The 16,606-nt window shown below is 37.9% G+C and overlaps 1 protein-coding gene across 2 annotated transcripts in view; it reads left to right on the top strand.

Annotated features, from left to right (window-relative positions):
• Positions 1-16,606, top strand: part of LOC122557886 (cleavage and polyadenylation specificity factor subunit 6-like) — an 89,363-nt gene that overhangs the window by 59,105 nt on the left and 13,652 nt on the right. For both annotated transcript variants that reach the window (XM_087996655.1, XM_043706066.2), the window contains exons 5-7: positions 8,658-9,192; positions 11,393-11,508; positions 15,880-16,033. In XM_087996655.1, the coding sequence (XP_087852781.1) occupies positions 8,658-9,192; positions 11,393-11,508; positions 15,880-16,033 (805 nt within the window). The remainder of the gene's footprint in view (positions 1-8,657; positions 9,193-11,392; positions 11,509-15,879; positions 16,034-16,606) is intronic.

Below are 16,606 nucleotides of genomic sequence, written 5' to 3'. Positions count from 1 at the left end.
TCTTTGCCATTCACTTCCACTGCTTTTACAACTTCAGTCTATTATGTGTTGTTTCCTGTTGCCCAATGGCCACGCTCTGCTTCATGTGACAGAGCTTTCAACTATCATTCCCTTGAATTCTGGAATTGTCAATATTTCTTTTAATTTTGCCATATCTCTATCCGCCTTCAATAGCTTTCTCAGAACTTATATTTTCAACCATGCTCTTAGCCACATCCCATATTTCATTTCCCAGTTCCAATCTGAAATCCTGTACAAAGGCAAGTTTTCAAGTCAAAGGAAAGAATGGGCTAAAATAGTATGAGGTATAATTAAATATTAATTTTGGCTGCAAGGATTAAGATTAGTTTATTTGTATCTTGTGAGGAATAAGAACACAAAGTAGGAGCAGTATTAACTGTAGTTCTAACAAATTTTGTAAAGATCAATTTTTAACAGATTAAAGGCGAGAGATGAGTGAAGGACTACCTGTCACATTAGAAGCTTGGTTCTTGTAATTTGCCCAGGAGAATGAAGAAATGCTGTTAATAAATATGGAGGCAGTATTAAGTTACAGTCAGTTCTTCTATAATCAAATGGTTGCGTTCTTGTGCAACCCCGTATTATAGAAAGATTAGAGACAGTACCTAAAGTGTTGGCGATGTAATTGCATTACAGCCAATATATGTTTTAAAAGTTCGTGCTTTAGAAACAGTGTCCCCAATTTGTCAATCTCGTTACAGCGAATTTGCATAGACAAAACACGTGTTATAGCAGAATGACCCATGTTGATCAGACCTTAGAATGGTAGACAATTATTAGACATAAAAATATGCTCTCAACATGCCACTCAAGATTGGACCCAGGGACAACACTTGTATGTACTTCATTTATCTTATAGGTATATGAGAGTGTGTGTTAATTATATTGGTTTGTTTTAAGTTGGTTTGTGAAAGCTGCCTTAAAATTTTGTTTATGTAAAATATAGCACATTGTGTTAGGTTTTGTTTGGCTTATAATCATTGGGATTATATGTAGTCCCAATGTTCATGACATGAGGAAGATTGGAAAGATTGGTGAAAACGAAGGAGAGCTTTGAAGGAAATAAAATGTGGCATGTTAGAAATCTGCCATTTGTAACACTATAGCCAGATTCAGATGATCTGCAGCCCAATATCAGTCTGATTTTGTGAAGTCTGAGCATCCAGTAGAACCAAACTCACTTTCTGGTTTAAACATTTGGAGTATGATTTTAACTATCTGAAAGTGGCTGTGGTTTGCGTGAATTAAAATCTCACCTTTGGTTTTTGAAAAGTAAATATCACAATTCCAAAATGAACCTCAAGCCTCTGGAAATAAGGCAGACAAATGAGAAAGGAAAGAAAAAGAAATGGGAAAAAGGATATAAATGGATGAAGACAATCACTGTACCCTCTTATGGAATTATAGCGAGTGAGAAATGAACTTCCTGTTTCCAAAAAACAAATGCAAGTTATGTAAAAAAACATATTGAAGTCAGATTCTGTGTCTGTGAATCACTGGACATTACATTCCAAGTCGCATCTCTCCTAGAATTTTGTAAGTATCCGTGGTTCCTCGTAATTTTTATTGGTATGCTCAAGTAAATTGTGTCCTTTCGGTATTCAAATCAAAAATAGCTCCAGTATAAAATTTGGATTATAAAACAGAAAATTCCAATTGAAGATATGACTTAAAAAATCTTCTAAAGCTAACAATGTACCTTCACAACCGTATCTCTTGTTTTATCAGCTTTCCTTATCCCTAATGGTACTGGCTCACTTTGGAGCTACCTTTGAATACCTTGACTAATTGGCCTTTTTTTTTGTGAAAACATTGATGGTGAGTATTAGCAGATTTTTCCACTGTTTCTGTCTTCACAGATCCTGTTTTCACTGAAATTCATGCAGGTGTGAACATATATTTGCACAATTTCCAGATAGTCATTGGATAGTGGTCGGCACCAGGAGTCCTGGCTGATTTCCTTGACATAATCCCTTGCCATCCTTCAAGCTTTTTACTGTAATGGGACTAACCTCAATTGTAATAACTTTAAATTGACAATTAAGCAAGAGGCTTTCTTGGATATATTGCTTTCTTCAATTTTGATTAGAATCTTTTCCCGTTATGCACTGAGAGAACTCTACAAAACAAATGAGATGTATTCTGCTATGTTGTGGTAGGGCAAAGAACAACTAGCTGATCAGTCTTGTGCTTCCTCTAACTTTGTCTTGATGGTTGTATTTGGGGAGGATTAGGGGTAGAGGAATAATGTTGAAGTACACATGGCTATAAAAGTGTGGAGTTTTCTTCTTAGTTTGGCATACAGTAAAATTTGAGTTTACAGTCAAGTTCCGTTGCCCTAGTTCATTTAATTGGGACAAGTTATAATGGAGAGTTACTGTACTTGTATACATCTGAATCCTTCAATTGTGGAAACAAATTTCTCCCATTATCAAATTTCACATTCAAAGAATTCTGTTCAGTTGCAGAAAATGGTTGAATTTTGAGAAAACATTCAGAAGAAATGATGTTATTTACAAGCTAGAATAAATACAATGTTAATTTCATATTGTGTAGGTAGTTTGCTACATCCGAAAGGTTTACTAATTCAACAAGTCTAGCAATAACATTGAAACCAATAAGCTATTGCTACTTTATGCAAAATAGTACTTCACTGAGTGGTCGAAGAGTTTTGTACAAGAAATCCTTATCTTCTCAAGATAATTAAACTTCTGGTTTCTGCTTATCAGATCAGGGGATGTTTAAACATTGAAGACGAGATCAAGATAGCAATATAGTAAAAAATAAGTTTGGCAAAATAGTTTGTGCATTCAAAATTATTTTCCAATGTATGTTTAATTTATTTACTGAGTCATAGGTTATGAGTACATTTTACTCAAGATTATTACTAGGTGATGGGTGGGGTTTGAGGAGGAGTATAGGGAACTCGAGCTATGTTGTCCATCACTGCTTAAATTAGAAGATGGTATAAGTTATTTGTTTTTCCCCTTTGCTAGCTCCACTTCATTCATTCTGTAATCTGATGTTCTGGCTTACATTCTTTACTCTATTTTGGGCAGGCGTTCTGAATTAGTGACAAGAATGTGCAAAGACTGACAAGGGCTCTTGTGTCACAATGGTGGTGTCCCTACCCCTGGACTGGGAAGCTCGGGTTCAGGACCCACCAGCTGTAGAGGTGTGTAATAACATCTCTGAACACATTGATTAGAAAAATAGGTTAAGGACTGACCAGGGCTTTTGCGCACTGTAGTAATACCCCTACCTGTCTTCAGGAGGCCAAGGTTCAACTCTCACCTGCTCCAGAGGTTTTGTCTTAACAACAATTCTGAACAGGTTTATTGAAAAAAAATGCAAAGACTGACAATAATTTCACCTCAATGCTTATCCCTCTGACTGTGGAACAGTGCCTGGCCTGTGCTCAAGTTTTCTGTCTCTACTTTAGCAGGAAGATGAACACTCTGAATTAATAGGATAGCAAACCCTTGTCTCAACCCTCCATCCCCTGCATCTTTTACCTTTGGTGACAAAACTGTTTCACTTTGTAATTTTCCTACCCCATTCCATTTCTTGTCTCTTGCTACTTGTGTACTCACCTCTGAAAATCCCTTTAATTGAACTTTTGATCTTCTGTAATTTCTGCTGCCTCCTGCCTGTTCAGTGTTTTGAAATCATGATAATTTCAAAGTCACATGATCTCAATCTATATTCACCCCACATTATTGTAATTTTTTGAAAATTAATATATTATAATTAGCTTGGATGTAATCAGTTTTAGATGAAGTAAGCACAGCAACACAATAGAATATTGCAAGCATCCTGCTTTTCTGATTCTTGTGTTCTGTTTGATATGGTCTACAACTTTTTTGTAGAAATTTTAGCAATAGGAAAGGATCAATAATGCATCATACTAATTCACTTTCTAGCATCACCTACATCTAAAAGAATGTACTGTTTGTGTAAACATAAAAATAGTGGCAAGAGTCGTCCCCAGGTGAAGCACCAACATATGATGCAGAGTTTGAATAGATTATTAATGTAATGATGCTGCTTAAAAAAATGTTAGCAAAAAAGATCGCTCAACACACTCCCACATGTGGCTGTCCCAGTTCTGACCATGTAAAGTCTAAGGGTGTCCATTCCCATTGGAGTGTATTCGCTAGTTGTGGTTACTCCCAGTATCAGCTGGTACTAGATGCCTACAAGTTCTTCATCAGAATGTGGAGGTTTGTGATTTGGAGTAATCTGTAGGATAGAGTTAAATTTGTCAGTCTCAGCAATTTTAGCTTATTGTGTGGAATCTTTTTCAGTATTCATGATTGTTTTCTTTAGTTGTGTCCACAAATCTATTGTGTGATATTTATCGTTATTAAGGCTCAGTAGTAGGAAGCAAATAATGATTCTGCTTTGTTTAAATGTCTTTAAATTTATGAAATGTCTTTAATTTATCGTCATATAAAATTTTATGCTTTTAAACTTTACTGGTTTTGTTGTATTTTAACTTTACTGTTTTTATAATCATTAGACTATAAAATATGGAGTTAAGAAAATAAGAATTTAATTCATCAAGTTAGGGGTCTTTACTATCCATAATATTCCATCACCACCGTCTGTTGATTCCATGCACGATGGAAATGTCTTCTACTGACTAAAATCTTTAACTCCGTTTCCCAACAGACACAAATCTAGACATGAATTGACTTATTTGTCTGATTGAGACATATAAGATTATTAAAGGATTGGACACTCTGGAGGCAGGAAACATGTTTCCGCTGATGGGTGAGTGCCGAACCAGAGGACACAGCTTAAAAATACGGGGTAGACCATTTAGGATAGAGATGAGGAGAAACTTCTTCACTCAGAGAGTGGTGGCTGTGTGGAATGCTCTGCCCCAGAGCGCAGTGGAGGCCCAGTCTCTGGATTCATTTAAGAAAGATTTGGATAGAGGATAGTGGAATCAAGGGTTATGGAGATAAGGCAGGAGCAGGATGCTGATTAAGGATGATCAGCCATGATCATATTGAATGGTGGTGCAGACTCGAAGAGCAGAATGGCCTACTCCTGCACCTATTGTCTATTGTCTATTTGGGAATCTGTTCCATATATCTCCCATCCTTTGTGGTTAGGTGCTTTTTAAATCTTTAACTTTGTTAGTGTCATAAATTTGAGTTGTGACTTAATACAACTGTTGTGGCCAATACTAAAGACATTTGTGGAGACCAGTGGATGATATTTCATTGACCTTTCCTATTAAATAACACTTCACTGGTAATCTATGGCTAGTAATGTTACTTTTAAGTTGTGTAGATGCACAGTGAAACAATAAAGAAATTGCTCAAAAAAGTTATAAGGAGCATTAGTGGTTAGCAGACATTTTAATCCTAGCATGGTATTGATGGTAAAAAGTAAAACATTTTACAAATGAATCAATTTTTTCTCATTAATCTGATTTATCCTGCATTTGTGCAAGACATATTAACTCTCCATCTCTTTAATCAAGCTTTTGATCACTTGTGATTTCATGTCAAATTCTGTCTGATAATGTTCATGTGAAGTTCAGTGGAAGTTTTTAAACTACATTAAAACTGTAAAGTAAGTGCAAATATGTTGCAGTGTACAAAATACATATTCTTTATGATGGTGTGTCTCTCTAATGCTTGGCAAACTCTACAATTTAATTAAGTGCCTGTATTTGTCTTGGCATAAATGTTTAAGTCAAAATATACTTAAATGCTTGAAATAATTTTCAGCTCTTGCAATTGTTACCTCCACCCCAAACCTAACTGAAGCAACTACTTTTGCTATCTATCAACCAGAGCTAAAAGTATATGTGCTGAATAATGCTTTACAAGCCAGAGTGGCAGCTTTCTAAACAAGCTGAAATTGACTGTTAGAACAGTTGAGCTTTCATTGAATGACCAACACTGATGAAGTTTTTTTTACGAAACCTAACCTCTTCCCCTGCTGAATAAGTATGAGATGTAGAGATGTATAAAATCATGAGGGGCATGGATAGGATGAATAGCCAAGGTCTTTTTCCTGGGTGGGGGGAGTCCAAGACTAGAGGGCATAGTTTTAAGATGAGGGTGGCAAGATTTAAAAAAGACCAGAGGATGGTGCATGTATGGAACAAGCTGCCAGAGGAAGTGATGAAAATGGGTACCATTGCAACATTTAAAAGGCATCTGAATGGGCATAGAAATAGGAAGGGTTTAGACATATATGGACCAAATGTTGACAATGTGACAAGGTTGATTTGAAATGTGTGGTCGGTGTGTACAAGTTGAAGGGTCTGTTTCCATGCTGTATGACTCAATCACACTATAACTACTACATGCTTGGACACTATTAACTTTTAAAGTTGTTGCAATCTATTTTAGCTAATCCTTATGCTAATTTCCAGGATTTTCTTTCTTGGATGTCCACAAAGCACCTCTCCAGCATTTCATCAGAGAATAAATGTTGGTCGTGCCTGGTCAAGCTGTTAAATATGTATTATAAATTTTAAGATTATGTCCTCTTGTCTCACATTCATCAAGTTTCTCTTGACACCATCAATTTCTTTCAAATTCCTAAAAGGTTAAATACATCTTAACTTTCTATATTCCAAACATGTCTAATTTATATAATCGCATCATTAAACCCTTAGAGCCTTGTAATATTCTGGTGACTCATGCTACAGATGAATTTAACCATTCTAAGGTAGTATCCAGAACTGTACAGGCTTTTGTATAATTGCGGTAAAACTTCTGATCCGTTATATTTCAGTCTTCTAAATTTAAAGGCTAACTTCCTGGTTGTCCTTTTAATTTTTTTGTATCTGACTGCTGCATTTTCACGGCCTGTTGACCACCTGTTCTCCTAAAACCATTTGAACCTCTCCCCTTCTCAGATTTCACCATTTCAAAAATTCTCACGTCAGTCCATTTTTGGTCTAGATTGATACCTGCATTGAAATTCATCAGTCATTGTTTTTTGCAGTCAGAAAGTCATAACATTTTCTCTGTAATTGTATGCTGTGTCTGTAATACTTATAGTATCGCCTACCCTTGTCACCAAACCTGGATGTATGGCTGTCAGGCATGTTATCTAACTCATTGTTAACTGTGATCAACGTTGAGGTCTCAATGCAGATCCTATTGAGCATCACTAGTCGCTTGCTTCTAATTCCCTTCAATTCCCTTCGCATTACACTTGGGATACTAGTCTCTTAAGTGGAATATCATTGTATGCCTCTGGATTAGTTACTTACTCAAAAAAAAGCATTAGATTTGTTAGACATGGCCAGCTATTAAAAGTTCAAGTTGGCTCTGCAAACCGCTCATATTTCTTCGTCCTCAGTCACTTTTGTCCTTTGATGTAGATTCCCTCAATTGTACTTCAAACATAAACAAAGCAATTCAATTTTGGATACTCTCTTGCAGTTCAACATTGAAGTAACAGTTTAGTCAAACATTTCCAACTAATATTCTACTATGAATTATTGATTCTCAGTGTCACTCATTGTGGTAATTGGAAAAAGTCACATTTTATTTTTGCTAGTCTTCTGTGACGTGCTTCTAAAATTCTGTTGATTTCTCTACGAAAACTGAAAGCCAGTGGCCTTGCTGATTTGTTAAAAAAAACACGGAAAGCAGGTTCTCTCTCGTCTGATTAGTGGAGCACTGGATAAAATCAAGAGTGAAAATAAAAGCAGATTCCTTCTGGTCTGACTGGTAGAACACTGGAGAAACATGACCAGTGGCGTAAGGTTCCTTTGGTCTAACTGGCAGAACACTGGATAAAATCCAACATGGGAAATTAAAACAGGTTCCTTCTGGCTTAATTAGTAGAACACCAGAGAAACTCGAGCAGTGGAAATGAAGCAGATTCCTCTGGTCTAACTGGTAGAACACCGGATAAAATCAGTGGAAATAAAGATCTTCAAGGATCATTGCACATTCCAGTATGCCCTGTTTTTATTGCTAGATTTTTTTTCAACCCTGTACAAATGAATAGATTTTGAAGTTAGGACTTCTAGAAACAAACGCAGCTTTTCAAATAAACTTATCGGATGAAATTCATTCTTATGAAAAATAACAAAATTTAATGCCTTCAAAATTAAAATGATAGAAATAAAATTACAGAAAAATGTACATTCAAAGTGATCCTTTTAGTGGGTCATTAATTAGAGAAAAGTTGCATTCTCCCATTTTTTTAAATGTAGAATACCACTCTTAAGTGTTTTGGAAAAGTAGGAACAAAGACTTAATTTCTCTTCTTGCTCTGAGAGACTAGATTTGCACCACACTGAGATAGAGGTGACAGTCTGCTATAAATAGATATTAGAGTGTTTGGGAAACTATATTCAGATCCCAAGAGCTAACAGTATGAGAGGTACTCCACAGCTTGTACAGCTTGCTTTAGTTTAGCATCATATCTGAACCATTTGCAAAGCAGCTGAAAAGCAGTTGTTACGCCAGCAGGTGGTGCTATTTTGAAAGTGGACGATCATTACTGTTGAAATACTAGACATTGTAGTTTAGGCTGAATGTTCTTATGTTCCAGTATGCAGATAGCCTCACTTTTGGGAGCATGTTTTCAAAATTAGCACATATTCACAATTTAAATGCTCACTTGCTTTTTAAATGTTTCCACAGGACAGAATCCCCAGAGAAGCCAATCACATGACTCAATGAATTCTCCAGACCATCGAGATTCTCCACTGCCACGGAGAGGGCCATCACCAGCTGAAAATGCCGCAGCACCACCCAGGAGGGATAAATTACTGCCTTCCTTTCAGTTGCCTGGTAGGCTCCCGTATGGTGAACATCCACATGGAATACCACCGCCAGGCCTTCTGCCCCCTCCTATGTCACTTGCTCTCAACTCTGGATATGGACCCCCACTTCAGGTGCAGCCTGGACCCCTACCCCCACCAGGTGCATTCTTAGCCCGACCTGGTCCTCCAGGATCTCTTGTACCTCCGTTGCCACCAGGACTCCCACCCCATTTGATAGTACCACCTCCAGGTGCTATTCCACCTGCACCCCATATTAATCCAGCCTTCTTTATACCCCCAAATGCCGGCTTACCTTCACCAGTTGATAGCAGAGGACTTCCACCACCACCTGGGGATGTCTATGGCAGGCCGTCACCGTCTCAGTACAACAGAGAGGAATTCAAACGTGGAAGGTAGGCACAGATCTATCCAGCTGAGTTATGTAATTTTATGTCTTCAGCTACTTTTCAATTTATAGAGTCACAGATTCATATAGCACAGAAACAGACCCTTTGGCTCAACTCATCCATACGTGAATTGAAATAGCACTAAACTGTATGGACATGGAAGAAATCTTGTTACACTCTTCTGAATGACTTACTTGATCACTGCTATCGGATTGAAAGGAATGATTAACAAGTGTTCTGATTCCTATCCAGTGACACTCCTTGGATCATTTGGAGTTTGGATGAGGACAGAATTGGGCTTGATTGTGGCACAATGTGAGCTCCAGTGAGTAAGCTGAAACTAATTTGAGGTTGATGAGATTTGTCTGACAAAGGGACAGGAAGGTTAGAATCTCAATGTCATAAATTTATGGGAAATTCCCCATTACAGTGCCATGGGAACTTAGCTAAAACATTTTGAGGCATGTTCTTCCCAGCACTGGCCTCACTGCCTAACTGTATATGTTGCTTTTAATTCTTTATTTTCATGCCGCAGTGTACAATTTGCATTGCTCCAAATTGAATTCACTGATGTCAGTGAACAGTGGACATAGAACTCCCATTGTGTTGATGCTGAGGGCAGTAGGGGAAGTCAGGGTTAGAAAAGTAAAAAAAATTAAAATTATTTATTATATAATAAGCTTTCATTTTTAAAGGAACTCTGCAGCCTGTGTGATTATAGTGAATGGCCACCGCATTAACTAAAATTTAAAAAAAAAATCTGTTGAGCTAGATTTCATTCTGGAGTCTGTCTTGTCCAATATATCATTCAGCTGGGATCATAACAAGATGCAGAAAAGATATGTGAGAATTTTTCCAAGAATGAGGGATTTCATTAACATGGATAGATTGAAGAAACTGGATAGATTGAAGAAACTCCTTAGAGAAAGATTAAATAGAGATTGAATGGAGGTGTTCAAAGCCTTGAGTGATCAAGAGATAAACTCTTTATACTGGTGGAAGGGTCAAAAATCGGACTTCAGATGATTGACAAAACAACCAATGTTAACACGAATTTTTTTTTAGACAAGTGGCTAAGGATCTAGAATTGGACTATCTAAGTGAATGGTGGAGACAAGTGTAATAGGGCTTGCAAAAGAGGAGTGAATAAGTACCTGGTGGGAAAATACTTCTAAGACAGAGAAGAAAAAGTGAGGGATGCAATTATGTCAGTTAATCTTGCCATGAGTGGCAAAGACATGATGGGCCAAATAGCTCCTAGAAATAAAACTATTAATGTTATTAGTATTATCTAATTTCTAGCAGATTACCTTTATTTGCAATGCAGAGGATACACTGTTTAAATATTGCCAAAACATTAAATTGTGATAATGTTCAATGTACTGCTTTGTTATTGATGGAAATCAAGAGAAAATTTGATTTAAGACCATATGGTCTTTATGCTGTAGTCAACCATAAGTCATATTTGCTTCTAGTCACATTTTGAAGTCAATTAAAATTATTTTGTCACTAGATGTCTGAAAAATGTACTTTTGTGAAATATGATAGTAATTTTAATGTAATGCCTGTAAAGTAAAGGGTCTGTCTCAAGGCATATTAGCATTGATTGTATGTAATCTGGGATTTTCACATACTTGTGAATGCTTGGAGTCTAACATGCCCTGTCCAGTGGAAAAATAATCTATAGGTTAATGTAAGGCTAGTTGTTGTTTGCAATTAGCGGTTGTTTGGCTTCTCTAATATGGCAGATCATAGGTTATCTCATGATCAGGAGAAAGCTTTAAGAAATAATGGGCTTTCTTTCTCTTTATTTTTGAGGTTATACAGTGCACTACATACAAAGAATGAAACTTGAGTATCAATAAATCTACTGAATATTTTAATCAGATGCTGTTTGTAAATAGGAATAATATTGCCTCCTATTGGCATTTGCTCACTTTTGTCTTAGAAAGCATAAGAAAAGGAATCAGCTCTGTAACACAGCCAACCAAACAGGCTATGAATAGACATCCATAGTCACACGGAGCACCAAGACCCTGAAGTGAACCTGAAAAACTTGATCACTTAGTCATCAACAATCTAGTATTAATTTTCTGACCTTGTTTCTATCAAACTTTGAGTTATTACTTGAGGGATAGGATGAGGTGATGGCTAACTGTTTTATTTGGATTTATGTGTGAAGAATGAAATGCCTTTCACTTGGCAGAGATCCTGATTCCAGTAGTCCTCCTCTTAATGAAGCAGAGTTTGAAGAAATGATGAACAAAAACCGAGCGATTTCCAGCAGTGCCATCTCCAAAGCTGTGGCTGGAGCGAGCACAGGTAAGTAATTCAGCAAGAGTAGGCCTTCAATACAATTTCTATGCATTTAATAACTTGACAGCTACAAAACTGTACTAATCAACAATGAGTTAATATTATAGGTATCAGAAAACGAGTTTTGAGAAGATTTGTAGCTCAGGTTGAGGTTTTGGATGTAGGTTTGCTCGTTGAACTGGAAGGTTCATTTTCAGATGTTTTGTCACCATACTTCAATAACCTCCGGACGAAGCATTGCTGACGATTCCTGCTTTCTATTTATATGTTTGGGTTTCTATTGGTTCATGATATCATTTCCTATTGTGATGTCATTTCCTGTTCGTTTTCTCAAGGGGTGGTAAATCGGGTCCAAGTTTGTTGATAAGAGTTCCGATTGGAACACCATGCTTCTAGGAATTCTTGTGCGTCTCTGTTTGGCTTGTCCTAGGATGGGTGTGTCGTCCCAGTCAAAATGGTGTCCTTCTTATCTGTATGTAAGGATACTAGTGAGAGAGGGTCATGTCGTTGTGTGGCTAATTGATGTTCATGTATCCTAGTGGCTAGTTTTCTGCCTGTTTGTCCAATGTAGTGTTTCTTACAGTCCTTGCACAGTATTTTGTATATGACATTAGTTTTGCTCATTGTCTGTATCGGGTCTTTCAAGGTCATTAGTGGGTTTGCCAAGGGGTCTGAGTTATCTGGTTGTCATTTCTGAGATGTCTTTGATGTAGGGGAGAGTGGCTAGGGTTTCTGGCCATGTTTAGTCTGCTTGTTTAGGTTTGTTGCTGAGAAATCTGCAGACTATGTTCATTGGGTACCCGATCTTTTTGAATACACTGTATAGGTGATTTTCCTCTGCTGTCCATAGTCCCTTTGTGCTGCAGTGTGTGGGGGCTGGTTGGAATAATGTTCTGATGCAGCTTTAGCCCGTTGGACAGATGGACTACAGACAAACCAACGGACACCCATGGGATCTCCGATATCCGGGTTCTTAGCAGAGACTCGAATAAATAGCTCTGCCAACCATCCAACTCAATCTTTGGGTCCACTACATGGGTGATACCTGTGTCATCACTAAACGAAATAAATTAGAGGAAACCTTCAAGATCATCAATAATGCCCTTACTGGCATAAAATTCACTAAAGAGGAGGAAAACAACAACAAACTGCCATTCCTAGATGTCAGTAGAGCGAACAGTCAATGGGGAACTTCAAACCAGCATCTACAGGAAAACAACACATACAACCCAAATGAACCACAGAAGCAACCACCCCAATATCCACAAACGAAGCTGCATCAGAATATTATTCCAACGAGTCACCACACACTGCAGCACAGAGGAACTACGCACAGCAGAGGAAAATCACCCTATACAGTGTATTCAAAAAGAACGGGTACCCAATCAACACAGTCCGCAGATTTCTCAGCAACAAACCCAAACAAGCAGACAAAATGCATCCAGAAACCCTAGCCACTCTCCCCTACATCAAAGATATCTTGGAAATGACTGCCAGACTACTCAGACCCCTTGGCATCATGGTAGCCCACAAACCCACCAACACACTAAAACAGCAGCTAATGAACTTGAAAGACCCTATACAGACAACAAGCAAAATTAATGTCATATTCAAAATATTGTCAAGGACTGTAACAAACACTACATTGGACAAACGGGCAGAAAGCTAGCCACCAGGATACATGAATATCAACTAGCCACAAAATGACATGACCCTCTCTCACTAATATCCTTGCATACAGATGAGGAATGACACCACTTTGATTGGGACAACACACCCATCCTAGGACAAGCCAAACAGAGACACGCATGAGAATTCCTAGAAGCATGGCGTTCCAACCGGAACTCTATCAACAAACACATTGACTTGGATCTGATTTACCACCCCTTGAGAAAAAGAGCAGGAAATGATATCACCAACCCAAAGAAATCCAAACATATAAATATAAAGCAGAAATAATCAGCAATGCTTCATCCAGAGCTCACTGAAGATGTTACCGAGTATGGTGACGAAACGTCTGAAAATGAATCTTCCAGCTCAGCGAGCAAGCCTACATCCAGGTATCAGAAAAGCTTCCACTCTCCCTGTACTCTCACTCTGCCCTTGTCAAATGGTGGCCTATGCAGAGGTACGTTTTCTGTAAATCTTCAGAACTGCTGTCAGATATGCTATGATGACCCTTAATTTCAACAGATTGAGGATGTAAAAATGAGGCAGTGTGTACGTGATGATGTTTCTGCAATTTAGGAAGAACAAGAAAGGAAGGATTTTTGAAATATTACTGATGAAAACTGCCCACTGCATATCAGTTTTCTGATGTCCTGTGTGTGCCCAATCTGTAAGCAAATTCCATATGCTGTGTAAATTATGAAATTCCTACTTTTAGCAGTTTGTGAATGAGCCCAAATAGAAAAATAAAAAATGAAGAATATTTCAGTCTTTGAAAGAAGATAGGTTGGTTAACATAGTACTGTCCAAATCTTTGTTTTAATGGACCAAGCAGAGTGTGTACCATGGAGCATTGAGAACGCACCAACAGAAATTCAGATGGCACCTTTATAATGGTGCAATGTCTCAGGACATTTCATAAATGGTATAATTTAAAAATCAACAGGAAATTCAGGGAAGCAGAAATTAAGAAGGATGGCAAAAAACTTGATCAAACATATGTTTTGGTTTTAGTAGGGTCTTAGGAGATAAGAGGCAGAAGGATTTACATAAAAGTATTTGAGTCCAAGCAACTGAAAGCCAATGATGCAGCAATGGTGGTTGCATAAGAACTTGAACTAGAGGGAAGGAAATTTCAAGGGTGGGTGTTCATTGTTTTGCTGGAGGTAATTACAGAGATAAGGAGGGCGAGGAATGGGGGGATTTCTAATAACAAGGATGGAAATTTTGAATTAGAGGTGATGGGAGGGAAGGGGCAATACTGATAGGATATTTCCAGCTGAGTTTTACATCGGCTGATTATTTAAGATGAAATAAGAAAGGCCAGCCAGGGAAGTATGGAAGTAATCGTATGGGAGATGACAATGGAATGAAATAAGGGTTGCACGAGATGTCGTGGAGAGGATTCGGGTAAAACATTCAACTAACTTTGAACAGAATACCAAGATTGGGAGTGTTGGAGATGAAATGAATTATTGCAGTGAGTGACTTGCTTGTAGCAGTCCAATTTAGACAAGTAATCGCGCCACACAAACCTTGAGTTATTGACTGTTTATTGGTGAGCTCATGGGGAGAGACAAGCCAACCTAATGGTCACAAGTCACTCTGATGAGATACAGAGAGTTACATGTTTATATAGATTACAATCATTTAACAATTAGCAAACTGTCAATTGAAATATAATGAGTAAGTGGGCAATCGATCACGTCACTAGCCCCAGTCACGTAACTGGCTGGACAGTACTGGTCAGAAATTGATAAGCAATGTTAGTATAACAATAGATTCTTGTAAAAGAAGAACATTCCCATGCTGGGAAAGAGTTCACTATCAGATGCGAGTACAGCTGCAAGGTCAGCCACCTCACTGAGCCTGGGAACGTACAAGCAGACACTAACTGAAAATTAAAATGGATTCCAGGCTTTAATATGTGTCAAAATGGCTGCTTGGGTTATAACAAATCTCCCACAGGGAGAAATACGTCCAAGATGGTGCCTAGGCAGGGGAATACAGTTGGTGATGAAGTTACATAGTTTGTAAAAGAGGGGTTAAAAGAAGTGGCTTCAATCTTCTCAATGTTTATCTGAAGAAAATTATGATTTATTCAAGGCTGGATATCAGACAAGCAGATTAACATCACAGAGTAAGGTTTGGAAAGGATGGAGAAGTAGAAGTGAGTACCAACAGCATACATGTGGACATCGACTTCAAGTCTTTGGATAATTTCATCATGTAAATGAGGAAGAGAAGATGACTAAGGAGTTGAGTAACTCTCTGGTGACCATGCACAAGGCAGCAAGTCAAACCATTGTTACAGCTACTGTGTCAGTGAATAAATAGGTAAAAATGGAACCAGGTGAATGAAGTCTGACAGAACCAGAGAGTAGAGGAAAGGCATTGAATGAGGAGAATCTGTGTTTTAATTAATTTAAATACAGTATATTTTTGACCTTGATCCAGTTTACAATTTAACCACCACAATACTTTTCAAACTTCATAATTGCAACATTTAAATTGAAAAGTATTAGGAATTAAAACACAAGCATAAATAGCTGTCAGGGCTTTGTGCTTGTACTACCAGGACTCAGCAGCTACATGTGGATGAAGTACTGCAATCTGGATTCCTCGAGAATAATGATTTAGATGTACCAATTAGTGCACTACTACAGAGTTCTGAAGAGTGATCAATACTCTAATATTTGTGTTACATAGGTGACTACGGAAATGCAATTGAGACATTGCTTACAGCCATTGCCCTGATTAGACAGTCAAAAGTTGCAGCAGATGACCGCTGCAAGGTTCTGGTCAGCTCACTGCAGGACTGCCTCCATGGAATTGAGTCCAAGTCATATGGGTCAGGATCCAGGTAAGCATATAATAAGCATCACCCAAATTGTCCTATTGAAAAAAGTTTTTTTTGCGGTGTATGGACATCCTGTCAAGGCAGTTATCGCCCATTTCTAAATGTCTTTGAACTAAGTACATCTCTATGACTCTAAGTAACTCGCTACGCTATTTCAGCGGCAGTTCAGTGTCAACCAGGATGATGTGGATCTGGGTCTTTATACCAGGTGAGGATGGCAACAGGTTAAATAGGGTCACTATTTAATTTTAAGACTGAGATTGACAGATTTTTGTTAGCCAAAGGTATTTAACGTATGAGCGAATGATCAGGATAGATGGAGTTAAGTCACAGTTCAGCTATGACTTCACTGAATTAACAGGCTTAGGAGATAAAAGCCCAACTCCTATTTCTGTGTTTTCTCTACAATTTATTCTTGGACGGGCTGGTACTGGCAGTGTTATTAGGTAGTATTTAATTGAGATCACTCAACCCAGCACAGGCTAGGGATAACATCTTGAATCTACCTGTTTAATAGAACACCCAGTTTCTCTAAATTGGGGAGCTGGCAGTGGATGCTCAGTCGTTGACTGAATT

The sequence above is a fragment of the Chiloscyllium plagiosum genome, unplaced genomic scaffold (assembly GCF_037043375.1).
Source record: "Chiloscyllium plagiosum isolate Xiang-an unplaced genomic scaffold, Cpla_swu_hap1 HiC_scaffold_18, whole genome shotgun sequence".
NCBI classification, from domain to species: domain Eukaryota; kingdom Metazoa; phylum Chordata; class Chondrichthyes; order Orectolobiformes; family Hemiscylliidae; genus Chiloscyllium; species Chiloscyllium plagiosum.
The sequence above is the reverse complement of the archived record's forward strand: the minus strand, read 5'-3'. Positions and strand labels throughout refer to the sequence as shown.